The sequence below is a fragment of the Macaca thibetana genome, chromosome 12 (assembly GCF_024542745.1).
Source record: "Macaca thibetana thibetana isolate TM-01 chromosome 12, ASM2454274v1, whole genome shotgun sequence".
Classification (NCBI taxonomy): Eukaryota; Metazoa; Chordata; class Mammalia; order Primates; family Cercopithecidae; genus Macaca; species Macaca thibetana.
In genome coordinates this window covers 45257334-45285249 of record NC_065589.1, presented here as the reverse complement: position 1 = coordinate 45285249, position 27916 = coordinate 45257334, and the positions used below count along the sequence as shown (strand labels likewise).

At 39.2% G+C, this 27916-nt stretch overlaps 1 protein-coding gene across 2 annotated transcripts in view; it reads right to left on the bottom strand.

Moving 5' to 3' along the window:
• RFTN2 (raftlin family member 2) overlaps nt 1-27550 on the bottom strand; it is a 93573-nt gene extending 66023 nt beyond the window's left edge. For both annotated transcript variants that reach the window (XM_050750721.1, XM_050750722.1), the window contains exon 1: nt 26786-27550. In XM_050750721.1, coding sequence (XP_050606678.1) covers nt 26786-26924 — 139 coding nt within the window. In that variant the 5' untranslated portion in view covers nt 26925-27550. The remainder of the gene's footprint in view (nt 1-26785) is intronic.
• Between the last annotated feature and the right edge of the window lie 366 nt (nt 27551-27916).

Here is a 27916-nt window from a genome sequence, read left to right as displayed (position 1 = left end):
GTGTCTAGCATGTTCCTTAGGTCACTATGTTAAATTGGAAATACTGCTCATAAGGGGAATTAAGAAATGAAGTTATTGCATAAAAAGAGGCAAGCAATTGAGATTAGCTAGTGGAAATAAAAAAAGTTAGGCTAGCAATTTCAGGAACAATCTTCACGTTATCTAGGCTTTGGAGAAGAGAGACAGAACAGAGAAAAACATAGGCGGTGACGTGGAATTTGTAAAAATTCTTTTCATCATGGAAGTGGGGATGGTTAAGAACACAGTGAGAATCCAAATAGAGTTAAAGGTCATATTCACTTCAGGAGTCTCTAGCATAAGGGTCCACTGCATGTTCCTCATTTTAATGATATTACAATGAGAAAAAGCCATGTTGCAAATGAAGAAAAAATACTGAGAGGTGGAACTACATGGGAATTAATTAGCTCCATCTTTGAATGAAATCCGGAAAGAAATTTGGGAGAAGGCTGTACCACTAATAATGATTTAATGAAGGAGAAGAATGTGGCTTTTATTCAGAAAAGTTCACACGAGCTTGTGGGCTTGGGAGAACTTCTGCATACTGCTGGTCTTGCTGCTCTTGCTGACTTGATTGAAGTCACTGTCAGGGCATATGCCTCATGTTGCCTCACCTCATCTACCTTGGCATCACTGGTTGGAAGGAAACTCCAGAAATCAAGAACTCAGGGTTGGGAAAAGTCCACCCTCCCGGAGCTTTGAGTTACTTTTGGGTTAGACTTCAGGGAAATTTAGGCAGGTCAACACTCTGTTCTTTGCAATCTTACCGTCATCCCAGATAGTGAAGAACTGCAAAAGCCCACACAAAAAAGGCACTTACGCAGTTCAAAGAGGCACTTAAGATGCTACTACATATTGATTATTTGAAAGTATTTCAATTGTTCTGTATTTTTACCAGATACTCAGCAGTTAGTAATTAATTTTATATCATTATTTTAGTTCCATAGTAACCCCTTCACCACCCAATTAAATGTCATTTGGAGTCGGATTGTAGTAATGGCTGCACAACAAAGTAATGTATGTAACGTCACTGAACTGTACACTTACTGATAGTTAAAATGGTGAATTTCATGTCATGTATGTTTTACTATAATAAGAAGATACATAATATATGTTAACAGGTATAAAAATTGTAGTAAAAACAAAATTTTGTCATTTTAACCATTTTTTAGTGTACAGTTCAGTAGTGTTAAGTATACATGCATTATTGTGAAACAAATCTCCAGAACTTTTTCAGCTTGAAAAAATAAAACCCTATACCCATTAAACAACTCTCCATTACTTCCTGTCCTCAGATCCTGGTAACCATCATTCCACTTTCTTTTGCTATGAATTTGACTGCGTTAGACACCTCATATAAGAGGAATCATATTGACGCAAAATCATATGGACACAAAAGTCCATAGATTGTGGTTGATAACTTAAAAAATATGAGTAGAGGTGAGCACTTCATTTTTGTGAAAGTGTGTCTTCGTAAATTGTAAAATTCACTCTAAGAATAAGGGATGTGCCTTGGCTTGGGAATCCTCCTTGTATCTTTACAACACTGTAGGCCTTTTTGTGACTGGCTCATTTCACTTAGTGTAATGTCCTCAAGGTTCGTCCATGCTGTAGCATGTTACAAGATTTCCTTCCTTTTTAAGATTGAGTAATATTCCATTGAATATATATACCACATTTTGTTTATCCATCTGTCATGAACGTGTGGGTTTTTTTCACCTCTTGACTATTGTGAATAATGTTGTTAACATGGGTGTGTAAATATATCTTTGAGATCCTGCTTTTGATTATTTTAAATATATGCCCAGAAGTGGGATTGCTGGATCATATAGTAATTCTGTTTATAATTTTTTGAGAAAACTCCATATTGTTTCCTATACTGGCTGAACTATTTTACATTCCCACCAACAGTGCACAAGGGCTCTAATTCTCCGCATTCTCACTAACCCTTTTTTTTTTGATAGTAGCTATTCTAACAGGCATAAGGTGATAATTTATTGTGGTTTTGATTTGTATTCCCCTAATTATTAGTGATATTGAGAATCTTTTCACATCTTCTTGGCCATTTGGAGAAATGTCTGTTCAAACCCTTTGCTCATTTAAAAACTGGGTTGTTTCTTTGTTGTTGAGTTGTAGGAGTTATTTATATGTTCTGGACATTAACCCCTTATCAGATGTATGATTTGAAATTATTTTCTCCCATTCCACATATTGACTTTTCACTCTGTTGACTGTGTCCTTTGATGCACCAAAGCTTTTAAGTTTGATATAGTCCCATTTATCTATTTTTACTTTTGGTGCCTGTGCTTTGGTGTCATATCCAAGAAATCATTGTCAGGCCAGGCAGAGTGCCTCACGCCTGTAATCCCAGCACTTTCAGTGGCCAAAGCGGGTGGATCACCTGGCTGAAGCAGGTGGATCACCTGAGGTCAGGAGTTTGAGACCAGCCTGGCCAACATGGTGAAACCCCATTTCTACTAAAAATACAAAAATTAGCCAGGCATGGTGGCGGATGCCTGTAATCTCAGCTACTTGGGAGGCTGAGGCAGGAGGATTGCTTGAACCCTGGAGGCAGAGGTTGCAGTGAGCCATCGTGTCACTGCATTCCAGCCTGGGCGATAAGAGTGAAACTCCATCTCAAAACAACAACAACAACAACAACAACAACAAAAAGGAAGAAATCATTGCCAAGTGCAGGGTCATGAAGCTTTTCTTCTGTTTTTTTTCTAGAAGTTTTATAGGTTTATTTCTTATGTTTAAATCAACAATTTTTAAAAAGTACAATGGCATCTATTTTATTGGTTAAAAGGGCATATGCTTTCTTTCTCAAAAATGATGCAAGAAAAATAAAGAACTTTGATACTTTCCCAGCCGTTTTACTTCATTATCCAGCAACGTAGTTTGCAAAATGAAAACCTAAAAATTAATGACAGTGTAAGGAATTTTAAGGCTTATTTTAAAAATAATATTTACATGACTAAAGTGAAACACAAAAATCCGTAGGTTGTGGTTGATTACAAATATGAGTAGAGGTGAGCATTTCATTTGTGTGAAGGTGTCTTTATAAATTATAAAATTGAACCCAATAACAAGCCTTGGAAATCCTCCCGGGATCTTTCAGTGCTGTGGGCCAGGTGGTGATTGTTATGTGCTTATCATTACCTGCACAAAGTTGGTTGTTTTTCCATGTGGCATGGCTGGACAACCCAGAGTGCTTGAGGTTTCAGTCAACAAACTGTTCAAGGATCACTTAAGAAAAGAATATGAGTCCTGGTGGCTGCTTGAAAACTTTCCATTGGTAACCTCTGGCAATATGAGGAAAGCCCCCGTCTCAAACTTAGCAGACTGGGTGTCAGCTACGTGGAAGAAAACCCTAGAACTTGCTTAAGAAATGCGGCATTACCAATTCTCTTGACTGCTCATAGGAAGATTATGTGGAAAAATGGGGAAATGAGGGCTCTAAGTTGTAAAAGTGATTCACAAGAGTCAGATCTTAAGTGTGAGGAACTTTTAGAAATATCTTCATTTCATTTAATTTCCTTTTCTTATGTATGTGAGATATATAATGAAATACTTATGTTTAAAATGTCTAAAAGAGCTTTTGCCATGGGTAAAACCTAAAATTACTGGTAGTTATAGTTTAATTGGTGCGCCTTTCTTTCTTAATGGTACATCAAATAATAGTGTGTTTTATAATCAACAGTGTCTTAGAGTCAATTATATAGCAAAGAAGTGGTGGTATATACATTGGCTAAGAGAGTGAAGATTTGAAGAGCTCTTGGTTTGGTGGTACAGAGGTCCCCAAACAAAAATATCTAACAGGGATAAAGTCTAAGTTCAAAACACGGAGTGACAGAACTCTGATTTAATATATTTTCATTTAAGGGAGAAGAGGAAATCCTGTGGTCTGTAGCTGACTGCAAACTAATGATAAGCCAAGAGTTAATCTAATGTGATCTTTGGCTATCTGGAAAAAGACTACCTCCAAAGACAGGAGGCTCACTAAATTCTGTATTGAGCAGACCATCTCATTAGTATATTCCTTGCTTTAGCATTAATCACTATCCAAATAATAATAACCAGAATACACTATTTACCTACTTATGTTATTTAATATCTGCCTTCCAGGATGAAAGCTCTGCGAGGGCAAGGATATTCATGCTTTGTTCAGTGCCATATCTCTATACCTAGAGTATTGCCTAGCAGACAGATGTTCAATTAATATCTGTCAAATGGATAAGTAAACTGTGTTCAATTTACAGGTGAAATTAGAGACATTCAATAACAAGCTGGAGTACATTCAAAAGGAAGTGCTCAGGATAATGAGGGGTCTGGAGACCCTGATGGGTGTCCTTCAACTCTGTGCAAAATAATATGTGAGGAACAGGGCACCATCTGGATATATCTGAAGGGCTGTCACAAAGAAGAGGCTGGCAGATAGAACACTGACGAAGCAATGGAAGATTCAGTTACACATGGGAATACTACCCCAAACTGCATGTGGCAGGGCGGAGTGGGACTCTGACATGCTCATTAAAAAATATCTATCTGGTTAGTAAAAAAAAAAAAAGGGCCGGGCGCGGTGGCTCAAGCCTGTAATCCCAGCACTTTGGGAGGCCGAGACGGGCGGATCACGAGGTCAGGAGATCGAGACCATCCTGGCTAACACAATGAAACCCCGTCTCTACTAAAAATACAAAAAAAAAATTAGCCGGGCGAGGTGGCGGGCGCCTGTAGTCCCAGCTACTCGGGAGGCTGAGGCAGGAGAATGGCGTAAAACCCGGGAGGCGGAGTTTGCAGTGAGCCGAGATAGTGCCACTGCACTCCAGCCTGGGAGACAGAGCGAGACTCCGTCTCAAAAAAAAAAAAAAAAAAAAAAAAAAAAAGGCTAAACCAATAGAGGTGAAAGAGATTTTTGTTCAACTTTACTAGAAAGCAGACTGCCAGCAACTTCAAAAATATATTAGATTGGTGCAAAAATAATTATGGTGTTTGCCGTTGCTTTCAATGGTAAAGCAATTACTTTTGCAATAACAGAACAGTAGAAATAACCTCAATTTACCAGAAAAAGTTCTCAGAAAGTCCATCCACTTTTTCCATAAGAAAGGCATGGAGCCACCTTCCCTTAACAACTCTCTCAACCAACTGCTCACTGAACTGGGGTGGTGCTTCCCAAACTTTAGTTGTCTGAGTACACTTTCACAATTTTCGTCATATCCTTAAATTTTTCTTTTAATTTTAATTTTAAGCAAAATAAATTTATTTCAAAAAGAATTTGTATCACTCATATAACCATAACACCAGAATCATTTATCTTAAGTAGAAAGCTGTCATACAAATAAATACAATGAAAAGAAAACTTATTACATTCTAGCTAGATAATGTTATTTGCCAAAGACTGAGCCACAGGGCTGGCCAAGGAAAATTAGGCTGGGCATGGTGGCTCATGTCTGTAATTTCCATCACTTCGGGAGGCTGAGGTGGGCAGATCACTTGAGGCCAGGAGTTTGAGATGAAACTGGGCTATAATGAGACTCTGTCTCTACAAAAAGTTTAAAAATTAGCTGAGCATGGTGGCACGTGTGTATAAGGCCCAGCTATGTGGGGGCTGAGGTGGGAGGATCGCTTAAGCCCAGGAGTTTGAAGCTGCAACTTCTTGAGTAAGCCATGATCACACCACTGCACTCCAGCCTGGGCAATAGTGAGCCTCTGTCTTAAAAAAAAAAAAAAAAAAAAAAAAAAAAAAAAAAGGAGAAAAATTAGCCATTAGAGGGGTGTTAAAGACATATTAACTCCAAACTGATGGGGTGGCTTAAATGAAGTTGAAAAGGGCATACTCTTCTGTTTAAGTGATCCAATGTTTAATTCTGTGTCTGTGTACACAATCTAAGAGCATCTCATGTCCAGTGCCAAGTCTTTTGGTGGAGGCTTGGAGATCCACTGGGTTAGAAGTAGCAAGGACACAATGATAATAGCAAAAGAGACAGATGACACCAGAGGGAATAAAATGAATTACAAAACTGGATAAAATAACTACACAAATATAGGCTGGGCATGGTGACTCACACCTGTAATCCCAGCACTTTGGGAGACCGTGGTGGGAGGATCACTTGAGGTCAGGAGTTCGAGACCAGCCTGGCCAGCATGGTGAAACCCCATCTCGACTAAAAATATAAAATTAGCCTGGAGTGATGGTGCCCTCCTGTAATCCCACTTACTCTGGAGGCTGAGATATGAGAATTGCTTGAACCCGGGAGACGGAGATTGCAGTGAGCCAAGATGGGGCAACTGCACCCCAGCCTGGGCCACAGAGCAATACTCTGTCTAAAAAAAAAAAAAAAAAGAAAAAGTAACTATACAAACATTGGTCTGGGGCCACAACATAAAGGGCTTTTACACACGTCATTCATTTAAACTGATAACAATAATGAAATCATCCCCCTTTCATTCTGTTGTTTCAGAACACAGTTCTTAAAAGCAGAATTATATAACATGTTAAAATAATCACCAAGAAGATAGCTATAATAGGATAAAACTGATGCTTAAAGAGGCTCCTGTTTAGGTGCAGAATGTGTTCCCAAGAAATACCTCGTCTCTGGTGATGTCAGAAAAATTTTGCATCATTGGAATAAGTTCTGCTTTTCTGGTCTAATCCACATCTTCTTGCATTCTCAATAAAGTAAGGATATTGTCTTGAGTCTCACCATAGTAGAAATGTTAATGCAAGAAACACACACACACACATAAAAGTTTCAGGAGGAATTACAAACTGAGAAATCCAGAAAAGTTAGAAAGGGAGAACAAATATTGTACATCGGTGCTAATAAACACATTTGAACATAAGCTTATGTAAAGATCATGGGGCTGGGCTCGGTGGCTCATGCCTGTAATCCCAGCACTTTGGGAGGCTGAGGCAGGCAGATCACGAGGTCAAGAGATAGAGACCATCCTGGCTAACATGGTGAAACCCCGTCTCTACTAAAAATACAAAAATTAGCCAGGCGTGGTGGTGTGTGCCTATAGTCCCAGCTACTCGGGAGGCTGAGGCAGGAGAATTGCTTGAACCTAGGAGGTGGAGGTTGAAGTGAGCCGATACCGCGCCACTGCACTCCAGCCTGGAAACAGAGAGAGACTCCATCTCAAACAAACAAACAAACAAACAAACAAACAAAAAAACACACCCTATTTGTTTTGGGCCCACTGCTTTACATTAATATTCAACTGTTTCAAGTGTGCATGTTCTCCTATCTGGAGGTCAATGTGTTTTCATAAAACTGTAGCACCTAGCACAGAGATGACATTATGGTAAGTACCTAAAAATACTTATTAAAAGACCGACTGAATGAAAGCTTGGGCATACTATTAATATATTTCACTAACAGAGCTCCAGGGTACTCATGGAGCAGTGGTTTAGGCCATAGACTCCAGCACCAGACTTCCTGGATCCAAATCCTAGCTCTGCCACACCTAGTAAGGTATTTCCCTTCCATGTGCCTTAGTTTCCTCATTTGCAAAATGAGAATCATCAGAATCCTCCTTATACGGTTGTTAGGAGGACTAATACATTAACCTTTGTTCCTAGAGAGTGTCCGGCACATAGTAAGTGCTCTACAACCACTGGTTGCTTTGTAATAAGGTCCTCTTCTGTGGAAAGAGAGGCGGTACACTATTCTCTTTAAGAGCATTAGGCTCTGGAAGCAATTCACCTGGGTTCGAATCCTGATTATGCCATTTACTAAGTATGTGATCTAGAACAAGTTACCTTTCCTTTCTGAAACAAGAATAAAGAATAGTATTAACTTCACAGAGTTATTGTGAAAATAATTGTAAAACATGAGTCCAGGGCCTGGCACAAAGTAAACACTCAAATAAACATCAGTGATTTGCCCATTTGTTGATGGTCCAGCTCTGAGAAGATAGTTTCAAATGAAGCTGCCCTTGGAGATAAGTCATTGTTGGTTTAAAAAATCTCCAGGAAGATCATGGTAGGGATTTGAATATATTCCAAAAACATGGCCTGGTTCCCAAACTACAGAACTCTGGATTAGAGGTCTCTAACTCACACTCCAGAGCAGAAATCTTGAACTCATGCTCTAGATCTTGGGTCCCTAACTCAGACTTAGATCAGGAGTCCCTAGATCTAAGATCAGTGGTCTCTAGCTCAAACTCATCTACTACATAGAGTCCTTGACTCAAATGCCCTATATGTACTAGGCTGATAAAACAAAGAAAGGAGCTACACAGGAGGAGGCTGCAGGACCTGGAGGAGAACACTCAAAGCTTCATCCAAAGACTGCACCATCCCTGGGCCCAGTGCTGCCATGTGGAATTGTGGGCCCAGGTCACTGGATCTTCTCAGTTAAAAAAATAAAAATATATACATTTTTTTTGGTAGAGATGGGGTCTTGCTATTTGGCCAGGCTGGTACTGAACTCCTGGCCTAAAGTGATCTTCCTGCCTTGGCCTCCCAAAGGGCTGGGGTTACAGGCATGAGCTGCTATTCCTGGCCAAGGATCATCTAATTTTTAAGAAAACCCCTAAATCCAATTCTTATGTAATATTTCCCAATTTAAAAAAGTGATAATTAATTAAAATATTTAATACTGTCCACCAGAAAGGAGACCTGTCTGAAGGCTAAATACAGCCTGAGTCTCATTAGATTGTAACTTCTGCCCTGGGTCACCCCAGGGATTCTGTAGACCAGATCTTGCCCAGGTCCAGGTCAGGCCACCTAGACCATTTGAGACAGTCAGTGTTCAGCCTTCTAGGATACAGAAAAAGTAATCTAGTTTTCCTAGACTTGGCCTCAAGCACTGAGCCTATTGTGGAAACATAATTATTCACTCTGGTGAGCGCTGATGAAAATTCCTCACTCTACAGGCACAGCTCTCCCCTTCTTCACATCTCTAAACTGAAGCACGTTTGAACACCCAGCAAGTTCCTAACAGCCCTCCCATCTCATTTCCGCATGGTTTTAAACATCATGTTATTTAAACATTTTTCTCATTTTCCTCATTTGTAGGGATGGGAGAATCATGGTGATGGGGGGCTGAGGTTCACTCTATAAGAAAGTTGTCCTCATTATTGAGACCTGATGTAAACAAAAGGAGTGTAAACATTGGGAGTTGTAATGTAAACACTGGGAGTTGCTGTAAACATGCCATCATCATTCAAGGAAGGTAAATTCAGGAGCAAGAAGAGGAACAATAAATGTAGGAATTTTGTTGAGAACATTCATTCACGTAATTCCTCTGGTTCTTAATAATGTTTAAAACCATGCAGAAATGAGATAGGAGGGCTGTTAGGAACTTGCTGGGTGTTCAAACCTGCTTCAGTTTAGAGATGTGAAGAAGGGGAGAGCTGTGCCTGTAGAGCGAGGAATTTTCATCAGCACTTACCAGAGTGAATAATTATGTTTCCACGGTAGGCTGAGTGTTTGAGGCCAAGTCTTTGATTTGATGTCCTTATGCTGGGGCAGTAATATCAGAGCCTTTATTATGTTTTTTCACCCCTCGTGCTACCTTGTCTAAGACCTATTTCTTAAAAATATAGATGTTTTAGAAAAAAAATGAGTATCCTTTAAGGACTTGGATTTGACTTCCTTCCAATGCCTGGTCTTCATAAACCTTACTTATGTGGGGTGTGTGACCCCTAAGCATGCACATAGTTGTCTTTTTTTTTTTTTTTTTTTTGACAGTGTCTCTCTCTGCTGCCCAGGTTGGAGTGCAATGGCATCATCTTGGCTCACTGCAGTCTTGACCTCCTGGGCTCAGGTGATCCTCCCACCTCAGCTTCCTGAGTAGCTGGGACCACAGGTGCATGCCACTACACCATGCTAATTTTTTGTAGTTTTTTTTTTTGTTGTTGTTGCAGAGATGCGGTTTCTCTGTGTTGCCCAGGCTGGTCTTGAACTCCTGGACTCAGGCTATCCTCCTACCTAGACTTTCCAAAGTTCTGGGATTACAGGCATGAACCACTGCGCCTGGCCCCTATTACTTTTTAAACAGAGGAAATTAAGGAGGAGGTAATGGTAGTTTAGCTAGAATTTGAACAGCGCAGGTGGTTAGGAGTAGCTGCAAGCCTTCTCTTCTTAGCTCCCCAACCACCAGCAGTTCTTTCTCAGTTCTTTGGGGTAAGAAACAAATGGGGTTGTTTACAGCTTTAATGGGTGTGGTTGGTTACTGTTAAATTGATGCTACATTATTTGTAAGAGCTTTATATATCTTGTAAGGCTATCATGAGGAATTCATGAAAGAAAGCATTTTGCAATTACTTTGAAAACTGCAAAATGAATGTTATTATTAAAATTAAAACATGCTGAAGGTTAAGTAACATTTTTATTTATTCTTACAGTTTCTAAAATAAAACATCAAAGACTTTTTATACTCTTTTGCTTAAAAGCTTCATAGACAAACATTGAATTTTAAAAATAGAAAAAGTCATATACTATGACTTTTAACATAAAGTCATATATTAAAGCTGACTTTGTTCAGTGCTAAAAGTTTTGCTCTGATGATGTAACTCTATGAAAATAGTCCAAGACATACATATTTTCTTTCCACCAATTTACTTGTGATGATTGGTGTGTATTTTTGAAATACTTGTGAAATATTAGGACTGGGCACGGTGGCTCACGCCTGTAATCCCAGCACTTTGGGAGGCTGAGGCGGGCAGATCAGGTGGTCAGGAGATCGAGACCATCCTGGCTAACATGGTGAAACCCCGTCTCTACTAAAAATACAAAAATTAGCCTGGCATGGTGGTGCTCTCCTGTAGTCCCAGCTACTTGGGAGGCTGAGGCAGGAGAATCACTTGAAACCAGGAGGCAGAGGTTGCAGTGAGCAGAGATCGTGCTGCTGCACTCCAGCCTGGCAACAGAGCAAGACTCCGTCTCAAAAAAAAAAAAAAAAAAAAGATATTATTTCCTCAGAGAAAAATACAATGTACAGGCTTGGTGCAGTGGCTCATGCCTGTAATCCCAGCATTTTGGGAGGCTGAGGCGGGTGGATTACCACAGGTCAGGAGATCAAGACTATCCTGGCCAACATGGTAAAATTCCACCTCTGCTAAAAATACAAAATAAACCTGGCGTGGTGGCGTGCGCCTGTAATTCCAGTTACTCGGGAGGCTGAGGCAGGGGAATTGCTTGAACCCGGGAGACAGAGATTGCAAGTGAGCTGAGGTGGCACCATTGCACTCCAGCCTGGGCAAAAAAGAGCAAAACTCTGTCTCAAAAAAAAAAAAAAAAAAAACCAACAAAAAAACTATGTACAAACACTAGCAAGTCCACATTTTCAAAAGGGAATAGACTGTCAATCTCCATATTTTATCTAGCAATTATACTAAAAAATAACAAGTAACATACCAAGTACATATTTTGTGCCAGCCAATATGTGAAGTGTTTTATGTGCCAATTCTTAATTTTTGCAAAAATCCTATAAGGTAAGTATTATCGTTATTTTCAGATGAGGAAACTCAGGAAGAAAGGGACTAGGTTACTGGCCCAAATTGCTACTAATTTGTGAGGCTGTGATTGACTCCAGACAGAGTGAGTCCAGAGCCAGTGTACTCTAGTGCCTACAGAGAAGCAAAACTTCATTGATCTGGATCATATTAATTCAGAATTTGTGAAAATAAAATTCAGACATGAGCTGGGTTAAAGCTTTTAAACCATAATAAATTGTTAACCGATTTAATGCATGGCTATTAGAAGGAGTTTCTGATTTATGTTATTTATCAAAATGTTTTCAATAACTTAGAAATATACACTACTATATAAATAACATCTCAATTGTTATTGCTTATGTTTTCAATGAAAGCTTCCATCCCTTCAGTCACTCATTTATGTATTAATTGAAGTAATATAACTGCAGTTTTAAAAATTGACTCAGTTTTTTACATATTTATGAAGTACATTGATATTTTGTTACAATCATAGAATGTGTAATAATGAGGTCAGGGTATTTGAGGTATTCATTGCTTTGAGTATTTATCATTTCTTTTTTTTAATTTTTGTTTTTTGAGGCAGTCTCACTGTGTCGCCCAGGCGACAAGATGCAGTGGTGCCTCCCAGGTTCAAGTGAGTCTCGTGTCTCAGCCACCCGAGTAGCTGGGATTACAGGCGTGTGCCACCACCACGCCTGGCTAATTTTTGTATTTTTTGTAGAGATGGGGTTTCCCCATGTTGGCCAGGCTGGTTTTGAACTCCTGACCTAAAGTGATCTGCCTGCCTTGGCCTCCCAAAGTGCTGGGATTACAGGTGTGAACCACTGTGCCTGGGCAAGTATTTATTATTTCTATGTGTTGGGAACAATTTCAAGTCCTCTCTTATTGCTATTTTAAAATATACGATATATTGTTGTTAATTAGAGTCACTTTACTCCACTGCTGAACAATATAACTTACATTTTTTATCTAATTGTATGTTTGTACCTGATAACCTACATTTCTTTATCCCCTGCTCACACCCACTCACCCTTCCCAGCCTTTGGTCATCATCATTTAACTCTCTACCTGTGTGAGATCAACTTTTTTAGCTCCCATATATGAGTGAGAACATGCCATATTTGTCTTTCTGTGCCTGGATTATTTCACTTAACATAATATCCTCCAGCTCCATCCATGTTGCTGCAAATGACGTGATTTCATTTCATTTTTTTTTCTTTTTTTTTTTTTTTTTTTTGAGACATGACTCCAGCTCTGTTGCCCAGGCTGCAGTGCAGTGGTGCAATCAAGGCTCTCAGCAACCTCTGCCTCCTAGGCTCAAGTGATCCTTCCACCTCAGCTTCCAGAGTAGTCAGAACTACAGGTGCATGCTACCATGTTTTGGTAATTTTAAAATGTATATATGTATTTTTTTGTAGAGATGAGGTCTCACAATGGTGCCCAGGCTGGAATTTCATTCTTTTTTTATGGCTGAAAGTATTCCACCATGTACATATGTATTATCTTCTTTATGCATTCTTCTGTTGGTGTACACTTAGGTTGACTCCATACCTTTGCTTTTGTGAATAGTGCTCTGATAAACAGGTGAGTGCAAGCATCCCTTTGATATACTGATTTATTTTCCTTTGGATAGATACCTAGCAGTGGAATTGCTGGATCATATAGTAGTTCTATTTTTAGTTTTTTGAGAAATCTCTACACTGTTTTCCACAGTGGTTGTACTAATTTACATTCCCACCAACAGTGTATAAGAGTTGCCTTTTGTCTACCTCCTCATCTCCACAGGATCTCTTTTTGTCTGTAGTAACAGCCATTCTAACTAGGGTAAGATAACATCTCATTGTGGTTTTTCATTTGCATTTCCCTGGTGATTAGTGATATTCAACATTCTTTCATATACCAGTTGGCCATTTGTATGTCTTCTCTTGAGAATTGTCTATTCGTGTCATTTGCCCACTTTTCAACGTGATTTTAAAAAATTGTTGAGGTGTTTGAGTTCCTTGTGTGTATTCTGGATATTAGTCCCTTGTTGGATGAATAGTTTGCAAATATTTTCTCTTATTCTGTAAGTTTTCTCTTCATTCTGCTGATTGCTTCCTTTGCTGTGAAGCTTTTCAGTTTAATATAATTCTATTTGTCTATTTTTATTTTAGGTGTCTGTGCTTTTGACGTCTTAGCCATAAAATCTTCCCTAGGCCAATGTCCTGAAGTTTTTTTCCTATGTTTTTCTCTAGTAGTTTTATAGTTTTGGGTCTTATGTTTAAGTCTTTAGTCCATTTGGAGTTGATTTTGTAGTGGTGACAGATAGATAGTGGTTTGGTTTCACTCTTCTGCATATGGATATCCATTTATTGAAGAGGGTGCCCTTTCCCCAGAGTATGCTTTTGACGCTTTTGTTGAAAATCAGTTGGCAGTAAACATGCAAATTTATTTCTGGGTTCTGTATTCTGTTCCATTGGTCAATACCAATACCATACTGTTTGGTTACTATAGCCTTGTAATATATTTTGAAGTAAGGTAGTGTGATGCTTCCAGCTTTGTTCTTTTTTTCCTAAATTTTTTTTGGTTATTCTGGCTCTTTTGTGGTTCCATAAAAATTTTAGTATTTTTTTTCTATTTCTGTGAAAATGACATTGGTATTTTGATAGGGGTTGAATTGAATATGTAGATTGCCTTGGGCAGTATTTTAACAGAATTAATTCTTCCAATCCATGAGCAGGAGATGTCTTCATTTGTTTGGTGTCCTCTTCAATTTCTTTCTTTAAAATTTTTTAATAAAAATTTAAAATTTTCCTAGAAATGAGTTCTCACTATGTTGCCTAGGCTGGTCTCAAACTCCTTGAGTCAAGCGATCCTCCCACGACCTCCTAAAGTGCTGGGATTACAGGCGTGAACCAGTGCACCTGGCTGCCTTCAATTTCTTTCCTTAGTGTTTTGTAGTTTTCTTGTAGTTGTGGGTTTGTCATATATGGCGTTGATTATTTTGTGGTATGTTCCTTCTATGCCTAGTTTGTTGAGAGTTTTGGTCAAGAAGGGATGTTGAATTTTTTAAAATGTTTTTTCTGCATCTATTGAGATGATCATATGTTTTTTAGCCTTCATTCTGTTGATGTGATGTGTCATGTTTATTGATTTGCGTATGTTAAACCATGTTTGCATCACTGGTATAAATTCCATTTGATCATGGTGTATTATCTTTTTGATGTGCTATTGAGTTTGGTTTGCTAGTATTTTGTTGAGCATTTTTGCATTTATATTCATCAGGGATATTGGCCTGTAGTTTTCTTTTTTTATTGTGCTGGCCTTATAGAATGAATTAGGGAGAATTATCTCCAATTTCTTGAAATGGCTTAAGGAGGGTTGCTATTAGATCATCTTTGTATGTTTGGTAGAATGTGGTAGTGAATCTGTCCAGTTTTGAGGTGGTGTGTCTGTCCAGTTTCTTTGTTGGGACACTTTCCATTACTGATTTAATCTTGCTATTCATTACTGATCTGTTCAGGTTTTCCATTTCTTCCTGATGCAATTTTGGTAGGTTGCATGTGTGCAGGAATTTATCTATTTTTCTCTAGGTTTTACAGTTTGTTAGTGTATAGTTGTAATAGTCTGTAATGATCTTTTGTATTTCTGTGGTATCAGTTATAATGACTCCTTTTTCATCTCTAATTTTGGTCTTTTCTTGGTTAGTCTAGCTAGCAGTGTATTAATTTTGTTTATCTTTTTGAAGAATCTGCTTTTTGTTTTATTGATCTTTTGTATTGTTTTTGTCTGTATTTTGTTTAGTTCTACTCTTTCTTATTTTTTTCCTTTTACTAATTTTGGGTTTGGTTTGTTTTGCTTTTCTAGTTCTTTCAGATACATTATTAGACTGTTTATTTGAAATCTTTCTACTTTTTTGATGTAGGCATTTATTGCTATATACTACTCTCTTAGTATTGCTTTTGTTGTATCCCACAGTTTTTGATATGTTATATTTTCATCTTCATTAATATCAAGACATTTTAAAATTTCCTTCTTCATTTCTTCATTGATCCAATAGTTATTCAGTAGTATGCTGTTTAATTTTTATCTATTTGTATAGTTTACGAAGTTCCTCTTGGTATTGATTTCTAGTTTTATTCCATTGTGGTCTGAGAAGATACTTGATATGATTCCATTTTTTAAAAAATTGTGTCTGGATATGGTGGCTCATGACTGTAATACCACCATTTTGGGAGGCTGAGGTGGGCAGATTGCTTGAGGTTAGGAGTTCAAGACCAGCCTGGGTAACATGGCAAAACCCAGTCTCTACAAAAAATACAAAAATCAACCAGATGTGGTGGTGTGTGCCTGTAGTCCCAGTTACTCAGGAGGCTCAGGTGGAAGGATTGCTTGAGCCCAGGAAGTTGATGCTGCAGTGATTCATGATTGCGCCACTGCACTCCAGCCTGGGAGACAAAGGGAGACCCCCATCTCAAAGAAAAAAAAAGTTGGCTAGGTGCAGTGGCTTATGCCTGTACTCCTGGCAATTTGGGAGGCTGAGGCAGGAGGATTGCTTGTCTCAGGTGTTTGAGACCAGCCTGGGCAACAGAGTGAGACCCCTAGCTCTACAAAACTTACAAAAATTACAAAAAAAAAAAAAAAATTAGCTAGGTGTGGTGGTACATGGTTGTGGTCCCAGCTACTTGGGAGGCTGAGGTGGGAGGATCACTTGAGCCTGGGAGGTCAAGGTTGCAGCAATCCATGATTGTGCCACTGCACTCCAGCCTGGGCAACAGAGAGAGAACTTATCTCAAAAATTTTTTTTGTTGAGACTCATTTTCTGGCCTAATATATGATTTATTCTAGAGAATGTTCCATGTGCTAATAAGAATGTGTAATCTGAAGTTGTTGAATAAATGCTCTGTAAATGTCTGTTAGGTTCATGTGATCTAATGTCCGTTTTAAATCCAGTGTTTCATTGGGTACTCATGGACCCAAAGATGGCAACAATAGACACTGGGACTACTAGAGAGAGGGAATGGGGCAGAGTTCGAAAAATTAACTATTGGGCACTACGCTCACTACCTGGGTGACAGGATCGGTTGAACCCCAAACCTCAGCATCATGCAATATACCCATGTAACAAACCTGCACATGTACCTCCTGAATCTAAAATAAAAATTGACATTATTTTAAAAAGTTAATAATCAGGAAAATGGTGGTAGGGGGGAGCAGTGAAGAGATATGAGGGAACCCTCTATGCTCTCTGCTCAATTTTTATGTAAAACTAAAACTGCTCAAAATTAAAATCTATTGGTTTATAATAAATAAGTCCAATGTTTCTTTGTTATTTACTGTATGGATGATCTGTCTAATGCTGAAAGTGGGTTGAAGTACTCCACTAATCTCGCATTGAAGTCCATCTCTCTCTTTAGATCTAGCAATATTTGCTTTATGAATCTGGGTGCTCCAGTGTTGGGTGCATATATGTTTAGAATTGTTATATCCTCTTGCTGGATTTATTCCTTTATCATTCATTATGTGCCTTGTCTTCTTTTTTTTTTTTTTTTTTTTAAACTGTTTTTGACTTACTGTTTTGACTCTTTTAGCTGATATAGGTATAGCTATATCTATTTACTTCTGGTTTCCATTTACATGGAATATCATTTTCTATCCCTTTACTTTCAGTCTATATGTGTCTCTATAGGTAAAGTGCATTTCTTATAGGCAAGACGTAATTGGATCATGTTTTAAAATCCATTCAGCCAGTCTATATCTTTTAAGTGGAGAATTTAATCTACTTACATTCAAAGTTATTACTGAAATGTGAGTTTTTGTTCCTATCATATTGTTAATTGTTTTCTGTATGTTCTTTGTTCCTTTATTTTGCTCTTCCTGTTTATCATTGTAGCTTGGTGGTTTTTTGCAGTGGTGCCATTTGAGTCCTTTCTCTTCCTCATTTGTGTGTTTACTTTACCAGTGAGTTTTATACTTTTGTATACTTTTCATGATGGTAAATGTTGTCCTTTCACTTTCCAGGTTTAGAACTCCCTTGAACATTTCTTGTAAGGCTGTACTAGTGGTTGTGAATTCTCTCAGCTGTTGCTTGTCTGGGAAAGACTTTATTTCTCCTTTTTTTATTTTTTATTCGAGATGGAGTCTCACTTTGTCACCCAGGTTGGAGTGCAGTGGTGCAATCTCGGCTCACTGCAACCTCTGCCTTCCAGCTTCAAGCATTTCTCTTGCCTCAGCCTCCTGAGTAGTGGGGACTACAGGTGCCTGCCACCACGCCCAGCTAAGTTTTGTATTTTTAGTAGAAACAGGGCTTCACCATGTTGGCCAGGCTGGTCTTGAACTCCTAAACTTAAGTGCCTCAGCCTCCCAAAGTGTTGGGACTACAGGCATGAGCCACTGCGCCCAGCCCTATTTCTCAATTTATGAAGGCGAATTTTGCTGGATGTAGTATCCTTGGCTGGCAGTTTTTTTCTTTGAGCACTTTGAACATGTCATTCCATTCTCTCCTGGCCTGTAAAGTTTGTGCTGAGAAATCTGCTGTTAGTCTGATAGGGGTTCTTTTATAGGTGACAGGATACTTTTCTCTTGCTGTTTTTAGAATTCTCTCTTTGTCTTTAGCATTAGACAGTTTGACTATAATGTGCTGTGGAGAAGATCTTTTTGCATTGTATGTGTTTGGGGATCTCAGAGTCTCCTGTACCTGAATGTCTAAATCTTGGGAAGTTTTCATCTATTATTTCGTTAAATAGGTCTTCTAACCCTTTCATTCTTGTTTTGCCTTCTGGGATTCCAATAATTTGAGTATTTGGTAACTTTATGGTGTTCCACATGTCATGAAGACTTTGTTCATCCTTTCAAATTCTTTTTTTTTCTTTACTTTTGTCTAACTGGATTATTTCAGAAGACTTGTCTTTGAGTTCTGAGATTCTTTCTACTGTTTGATTTAGTTTATTGTTGAAGCTCTTGAATGTATTTTATATTTAATTCAAGGAATTCTTCAGTTCCAGAATTCCTGTTTGGTTCATTTTTATTTTTATTTTTTGAGACAAGGTCTTACTTGTCCAGGCTACCAGGCTGGAGTGCAGTGGTACTCGGCTCACTGCTTCCTGGGTTCAAGTGACTCTCCTTTCTCAGCCTGCTGAGTAGCTGGGAATACAGGCATGTGCCACCATGCCCAGCTAATTTTATTTTATTTTTTCCAGTAGAGACGAGGTTTCACCATGTTGGCCAGGCTGGTCTCAAACTCCTGACCTCAAGTGATCTGCCTGCCTCAGCTTCCCAAAGTGCTGGGATTACAGGCATGAGCCACCGTGCCTGGCTGGGTTTATTTTTATATCTATCTCTCTGGTAAACTTGTCATTCATGTCCTGAATTGCTTTTCTGATTTATTTGTATTATTTTTCAGAAATCTCTTGTATTTCACTGAGCTTTAGAGTTAATAATTTGAATTCTTTCTGGAATTTCATGAATTTCTTTTTGTTTATGATCTGTTGCCTGAGGATTATTGCATTTCTGTGGAGGTGTCACATTTCCTTGTACTTTCATGTGTCCTGCATTCATATGTTGATATCTATGCGTGTGGTGTAACAGCCACTTCTTCCAGTTTTTTGAATTTTCTTTTGTGGAAAAGGTTTTTCCTGAGGATGTATCTATGGTGTTGGTTGGGTAGGATGCTTTGGCTTTGATTCTAGGTGTGTGGAATAGTGTAGTCTCTGTATGATTTAATTGGCTGTAAACAACATCAGTTGTAGCTGTGATTTCCATGGAGGCTTAGGGTGTGGTTATTAGTGGATGCTGTGGTGAGGTTTTGTTGGGGACTGGGATGTCAGGTAGGCCAGTCTTTGGGCCCCAGTGGTGGCAGCAGAGGGTTGAGCATGCCTGTCTTTGGGACCCAGTGAGGCACATGTTGGCAGTGGTGTTAGCAGGTCCAGGTGGGCCAATTCTTGGACTTCCAGGAAGCTTAATTTTGCCAGTAGTGGTAGCAGTGGGTTGGGAGGGTGGGAGGGTTCTTGGCCCCCTGGAGAGCCAGGGTGGCATGGGTGATTGCAGTGACAGTGATGGGGCAACCTTTGGTTTGCAAGCAGTGCAACCTGGTGTTGGCAGTGTCTGTGGTGGGCTGAGTAGGCCAGTCCCTAGACCTGCAGGTGGGTGCATGCAGATAGGTGCCAGCTATGGTGGCAGCAGCCAGATGGGTAGATTTCTGGAAGGAGTGTTCAGGTGCCAGTGGTGGTGAACTTAGCTGAACAATCCCCTGACCTTTGGGCTGTGTGCTCTGGCATGTTGAGGGAAGTGAAGCTAGGCTAGAGGGGCTGTCCTCAGTCCTCCGATAGCATGTGCAGGCACCAGTCATGGTAAGCAGGAGTGGGATGATCCCCAGGCCACCAGTGGAATGCTCAGGTTGGGGGCAGCAGTGGCCATGCTGCTGTCCTGTCACTGGGGTGGGAGGTGCTGCCTTCAGTGGTGGCAGCCTGGACAGGTGGGGAACACATGTGATGCTTGTGCCTTGGCCTCTGCCGTGATAGCCTATGCCTTGGTAGCACTTCAGCTCTGGGCATGGTAGCCTGTGGTCATTGATGCCTCAGCCCAGACGCATGTACCTGCACCTGGCAGTAGCCTGCACCTGGATTGTACCTCAGGCCTGGCTGCAGTAGCCTGCATGCAGTTGCTTGTGCCTCAGTCACAGGGCAATAGTCCGCATATCTCTTGTGGCTCAGCCCTAGCATCACTGAGATCTACGACAGTACTCAGTCTATTGGGGGTGGGGCTCTAAAATGGTGCCTTGCTGTAGCTGCCTAAGTCTCGGGGGGTGTTTGGGACCCAGTATGCCCTTCCTCCCTGGGACAGTCCTGTGGCACAATCTCTTGGCAGCTCCCTGTTAGTTTCAGGGCCTCAAGGGTTGAGGAGCTCTCCCATGGTTAGAATTGCAGGGGTCCACAGTGGGAAGGTGAAGTACTGAGGGTCTCTCCCTTAACCTTTCCTCATACTGGGAAGTCTCTCTCAGCCCTCAGCTGATCCCAACCGAACAAGTTGCCTCACTTCCTTCTCCTTCCTTGTTTTAGGTATTTCTTGTCACTTTCTGTGGAATTCCAGTTTTTTCTCTTGGATGATCTACTCAATGTGTGACTATCTACTCACTGTTTTGGTTCTTCCTAACTGCAATTTTAAAATACAATACAACTCTATTGAGCTATGTAGTTCATTATTATAGGCAGATATAGGAAGGACCAAATTATGACCAAACTCCTGAAGTCTTATGTTTACTGCTATCTCCTTAATATGCTACATTCCTACCATTCTGTTTTATTTTCAGTTTCCAGACAGATCACGGAGTTTTCTGTCCCTTCTGAGTATTTGTACATTTTGTCTTTCAGCCATATTTGCCTTATCCCTACTCACTTCCTATTCAGTCTTTTCTTTTTTTCAACTTTTTTTTTGGGTTGGGGTGAGTGGAAATGTAACATACAAAAGAAAAAGACACAAAACATGCTTAAGACTACCAACACTAGGGCAGCAGTCCCCAACCTTTTTGGCACCACGGACTGGTTTCATTGAAAGCAGGTTTCCTATGGATGGAGGCAGGGAGTGGATGGTTTCAGTATGAAATTGTTCCATTTCAGATCATCAGGCATTAGATTCTCATAAGAAGTGTGCAACCTAGATCCCTTGCACACGCAGTTCACAATACATGCTCCTATGAGAATCTAATGCCGTTGCTAATCAGGCGGTAATGCTCGCTGGCCTGCTGCTCACCTCTGGCTGTGTGGCCCTGTTCCTGACAGGCCACAGACCAGTACCAGTCTGCAGCCTGGGGGTTGGGGACCCCTGCACTAGGGTAACCACTATTCATTCAAAAATTAGAAAATAGCCAGCACTTCAGAAGCCTTTACGCTTTCCAATCACAATGCTCCCGTCCTCTCTGCAATACCTTGATTTTCATGATAATGACTTTTTTGCCTTTCTTCTTAGTTTACTTCCCAGAATGCAGCCCTAAACACTATACTTCCGTTTGAGCCATATAAAGGGAATCATATAGCATGGACTTATGTGTCTATCTTCACACAATATCATGCTTGTGGAATTCATCTTGTGTAATTGGAGTTCCTCTGTTTTCACTGCAGTGTGGTAAGAATTGGCGAACTGTGGCCTGTGGTCTGTTTTGTTATATGTTGTCTACGGCTGCTTTCGCGCTACAACAGCAGAGTTGAATAGTTATGTCGGAGACCTCATATTTACCATCCAACCCTTTACAGAGTATTTGCTGATTTCTGCAGTATTGTGTGAGTACACCACAATTTATTTTTTCCATTCTTTTGTTTTTTGGAGTTCTGGGTTGTTTACACTTTTGAGTTATTACAAACAACACTTCTGTGAACATTCTTGTAGTGCCTCATGGTGCACATGTACACTCATTTCTGTTGGGTATATCTTTAGCTAAGTAGATAATGCCACACATTTTTTTTCCTAAATGATTCTAACAATTTACCAACACTGGTGTTTGAGACCAGTCTGGGCAACATAGCAAGACCGACCTCCATCTCTACAAAAAATTAAAAAATAAGCCAGGCAAGGTGGCACATGTGTAGTCTCAGCTACTCCAGCAGCTGAGGCAGGAGGATTGCTTGAGCTTGGGAAGTCATGTTTATAGTGAGCTGTGACTGAGTCACTGCACTTCCACCTGGATGACAGAGTGAGATCCTGTCTCAAAAAAAAAAATCTATTTCAATTCCTTCCTGAAATTTTCAGTCAGCTGTGCATCCATAACTGCCTCAACTAAGATCTTCCACTGCCACCTCAAATGCAACATGACTGCAATGAAATTGCTCTTTGACTACAGACAGACTCCCTTTGGGGTGCCCCTCCGTCTGTAAGAGGACTCATTATTTCCATAGTCACTCAGGCTCGAAACTGGGAAGTCATCCTGGATTCCTCATTCTTTCCATCCCTTCATATCCAGCCAGTCACAGGCCAAGTTCCTCCTTCATAACATCTGTTATATCTACCCCTTGTATCCTATCCCTATTACTGACCTTCACCCACAGGTCTTCTTCATCATTGGCCTTGACTTCTTGCCTCCATCCCTTCTCACTGCAATTCCACATGAATCTTCTTAAAACACTTTTCTGCCCCTATCAACTACTTGTTCAAACAGCCTTTACTGCCATTTATCTTCCACAGAATTAGGTCTTAACTCCCTAGCTAAGCCAGAACCTTCCCATATCCCATTAGTTTAGAATCTTACTTTTTGCTTCCTCTCTAGAAAACCTCCTTTAGCTCATTGCTCTGTTCACTAGCCCTTGAACTTACTCCCACCTCTGAATCTTTTTCTGTTTAAGCCACTTTCTTCAAGGGTCAATTAAAGTCCTAACTCTAGTTCTAACTGATCCTATTCAAAATTGATTTCTCCTTTGTCTGATACTTGTTGTAGCACACTATTTCCTCCACATGTACCTTGTATTATAATTTTTTGTTCATTCACTCATTCGACAAAGAATATTGATCATCACTCATATTCCAAACTTCGTGCTGGACACAGGGTGTATAAAGATGTAGATGATATAATTCCTAACCTTGATGAGTTCATGATCTTGTCCAGTTTGACCAAGTTGAATACAAAATATTCGAGGGCTGAAACTGTCTTACTCTTTTTTATATTTCCAATGCTAATCAGCATTTGCCACAGAGTACATGTATAATATATATCTATTCCTGTTAATGGTGATGATGAAAGGCAAATATAATTTCTTGTTCTAATAATAATGAAGCAAGCTAGAGGCTAGCAAAATTTCACTCATATTTTATGTAATTCTAGCAGAAATTCAGATAAGGAAGCTACCATCCAATTTTCTGTTGGGTTTTAGTATTGTAGAACCTCTTTTTACTCACAAAGCTATAAATGCTCTAAAAATTCTTAAGGCTGTTATTATTCAGGTTGTTTCCTGGAATTGTACAAGGAGGTAAATTAACCCTTTTGGATCACTTGTAGAGTTATTTTAACTTTTTGTTAAGAAACCCTATAACACACTCATATACATACATCATATACTTTCATAAACACATATAGATAGATATACTATAAGAAATCTCTAGATGACTTCAAATTCTCACTAATAAGCAGGAATAATGAATTGTTACTTTATCATAATACAGTGAAAGAAGTCATTACTATACAATAATCCAGAAAACATATCACAAACATTTTACTGAAGGCTCATTAGTGCAATTGGTAGACTTGGCATAAAGTTCCAGAAAAATTCGGCCTACTTGGATGAGACTTTAAATTTCTTGAAAGAAGGGGCTATGTGTTTTATTTCTTTCATAGTACCTAAGATACTCAGCATGGCAACGCAATCAGGAACTACTCCAAAAACATTTGTCTAGTTGCAGTTGCACAAACTAATAATTTTATGGCCAGAATAAGAAAAATGTGTATGAACCTTTGCAAAGAACATATAAGTAACCAATACTTGATGATTACATATCAGAGGGGAAATGTAGGAATTATTTTAATGACCTCAATAGGTTGGTCAAAAAGCATCCTGCAGGAGCTGGGTTTAAGGAGGAATATGGAGACAGAGGGTATTCTCAGAGGAAGCATCGTAACAGTTAACTTTTATCAAGTGCTTACTAAGTGCTAGATACCTTTCCAAGTAGATCATCTAATGTTAGTTCCTTTGATCCTTAAAACAACTCTGTGATGTCAGCACCATGAGAACACCCATTTTATAGATGAGGAAACTGACGTAGAGCAACGTTTAAAATTTGCCACAGTTTTCAGCCTAGATTAGGACCCCAAAACCATGACTCCAGAGCTTTGTATGCTTCAAGTCTACACTATGATTTCTCCTATAGAGATGCAAATAATGATTCAAAGGCCAAAAAGAAAAAGTGTGGGGAAGGGAGAGGAAGAGAGACAGAGACAGAGAGATAAGGAGAGAATGGGAGGTGTAAGTTGTTTTGTTTTCTGGGTGGAGCTTTGAAAGTGATATATAATTGAATGGAAAATAAGTAAGTTGTTCAAGAAAGTTAGAACCACCATAATGCAGGACAAGGCACTGTGAATTTTCAGAGGGTCTCCTCCTCCTGCCCCCATTGGATCTACTTTCTGTGCCATGGCCTCTATTTGGAAAAAACAGAGGAAAATAACGTAAGAGACAGGCTCATCATGAGCACACACGGCCGTCACCAGGCCGTTTTATTTCCTGAAAGGTTGCTCATTCCATGGTAGCCTCTGACAGGCAGGAGGTGCCACTATTCAGGACTCCTCCCGGCAACCCCAGGACAGAATTACCAGTGCCAAACAGAAGGCTGGCATGTTTTAACCCACCCATGACCCGCTCCTATATACACTGGAGTGGCAGCCGGAGGTCAGAGACAACAGAAGAGCAGCAGGGAAACTATGACCTGGAAGGTGGTTTGTGGAGCTGGGCTGATGCTGAGTCCTGGCTTCTGAAGCAAAGGCAATGGGGAAGACAGAAACAAAGAAAGACTAAAACTAAAACATGTGGAAAAATGGGAGAGCAATGGGGCACCAGGAGACTAGGCGCCTGTACCAAATAGGAACCAGGTGCAGCTTTAAAGTATGTGCCTGCTTTATGTGTTAACATTTGCACAGTCTGCCCGTACTTAAACTTTTACAGTGTAATACTCTGTTATCTCTTCTAAGCACCTAGAGTGGAAGGTAGAAATTATACTCCTTTCACAGAGAGAAGGGCTTCTGAGAATAACAAAACCCAAATGACTTTTGAATAAAGCTGCAGATCTTTCTGATTCAAGGATGACTGCATTTATACAAATTTGTTTGAGATGTTAACATTGTTGCAAGGAAATGAATCAGAAAAACTTTTCAAGTTACTTTAAACCCTATGATCCTAGGATGGATTGTGCAGAGAATCCTAAAGTACAGATCAAAATGGTTCTGACCTAAATTCATGAATAGACAGTGTTTCAAGATTAAGGAAAGTATGTATCTGTCTCCTATGGATTTACAGAAACTAGTCCTAAAAAAAAATTGACAAGGAAAATCAGTGGTGTGAACATAGCACCATATTACAAATATTTTCTCAAATGAAGGTTTTTGAAAAAGTGTAGAAAAAATTCAAACGGTTGTTTGGATACTTCTCTGATAATCGTCATTATCTTAATCCATTTTTAACATTCATAATTAAAAAGAAAATTAAGAAATTAAGAATATTAATTTTTTTCCTTTGGTAGCCTTAGCTTTAAACAAAAATAGGATGTGAACATATTAAAAGTCTATGTACAGATTTTGTGTATGTCCCTGGAAGGGAGTCTGTTTGCTGGCCAGCTTAATTTTTGACAAAGAAAAATGGGCTGCTCTTGCTTCTTGCACAAAGATGCACTGTTTCTAGAGCAAAGGAAAAAAAAAAAAAGGAGAATGTGTGTAAACAATACATTTGGAAAAAATTAAGATAATATTCAACATGATAATTTAGTATAAACTTTTTGAGAATGGATAAAATGTGTGGCTCATTAGAATTAAAAATATAACTATAATAAGAACTTTAAATACTAATATCTGATAACTTTAACAGCAAGCAAGGCACCCTAAAATTCATTTTCAGTACCTCATCATTAAAGATTTAGCTCTTTTTAAAAGGTGCTTTGTCTATGCAGTTGTACAGTACTCTAAAGTTTCCACAAGAAACGAGGCAAAGTATTTGTGAAATCGAACCACCTCGATTCCCTCCACAGAGCTGCCATCTGGGCTTGTTTATTTGTGTTTCCAACTTTCGGGAACAGAGAGTTTCTCTGTTGGGGACAGGGCACTGAGTAAAGGAAGTGTCTTACAGAAGGCTATCTTTTTTTTTTTTAACTACATATTCAAAACTTACAGTTTAGTTTGGTCAAAAATATCAAATGACTACCATAATCACAGAGTCTAACACAATTGGAAGCCTCGGAATTGTCTTAGCAAACACTCTTCCACGATATGATGCAAGTAATATTTCCTACATAATACCTTCTTGTGATTTTCAAATCTTTTTCACAATACAAACCGTCACTGAGGCTATATAGCTATTTGTCCTGGAAATCAAGCATTTTTCATAAATCCTTCTATAATAAGTATTTGATTTAAAAACGAAAGAAGTATTTCCAGGCAATTTTCCTAATTTTAGAAGGTACATATGAGCCATGTTACCAAAAAAACAAAGCAAACAGCAAAACAAAAATCTTACAAAGTATAATTAAGAAGCAAAGCATTATTGTTTGAATATACAATCTCATTATGAAGAACAGTTTAAAAATTTGTAAGTCCACACTTAAAAACAACTAGTAGTCTCTTATCTCTGAAACATTTAACAAACAAAATAGAAGCAAAAAGTACCTTGTAGAGTAAAATCCAGCAATACATATTCGTAAGCAAATTCTGTCTTTGTTTCCACTTGCGGTCTCTTCAGGGTAGAAAATATTTTTCCAGGGCTGCTATCATCAGGGTCTTCTAGCTTTCTAAGTCCGCACCCCATGGCAAAATCTGTAAGGAATTAAATTGCAGGAAAGGGGAGGGAGAGCAGCAAATTCTGTTGTTTAAGCTGCAAAAAGAAACTTATAGACTTAACTGCTTTGATTTTGTTTTCAGCTAAACCATAGATAACCAAAAAGAAAACATCTGGGTCCAAAGAAAGGAGTTGAAGAATTTTTCTATCCATTTTTCTGTAAAGTCATTGAACCCATGATTAAGCTACAGCTCCAGGAGGCTGGGCTTGATCTTAGAGAAACATGCAAGCTGCTACAACTTAGCGGAGAATTTCCATGCCACGTCAATTTACAGCCAGCCCCCTACCAGAGTTCTGTCGCTCAGGGCACCAGCGGTGCTTTGTCTATCCCAGTTGGCTGGATGATAAAAAGAGGTGTCCAAAAACGGAAATAAAAAGGCAAAAGGGTAACTTGGATGTAATTATCTACAAGTAGAAGATATATTCAGACATAGTGGCATACAATTCTTTTTCTGTTTTCCCTCTTCTCTCTGTCCTGCTACCCTCCTTCCTCTCAACTACTACCAAGAAAGCAAAAGGAGAGAGAGAGGGAGAGAGAGGCAGTAGGGGGGTGGAGAGAGAGAGAGAAAGAGAGAGAGAGAGAGAGAGGGAGAGAAAGAGAAAATGAAAAGAATGGATTCTCAACATATTTAGAAACAAAAATCATTTCCAGAAAGGAAGTCAGTTTTATGAGGAAACTATTTCTGGAGTCTAAAAGGAGAAAAGTAAAGTTAAAAAAACAGCACTTTAGTCTTGAGATAGTACTTTTGAGAATTTCTTTCCACATGAAGTTTCTTTCTGTTGGAAAAATCATATGCTAATTAAAAGAGCAAAGTGTAAAAAATTTATATTAAAATGTTTTCATAAAAAGACTTTACTTAATTGCAAAGGAGAGACAGTTACGTGTGTAATTAGTTTCCCCAACATCCTTAAAGAGTTTAAAACACTCTACTATTAGAAGGCTTATGATAGCAACTAATACT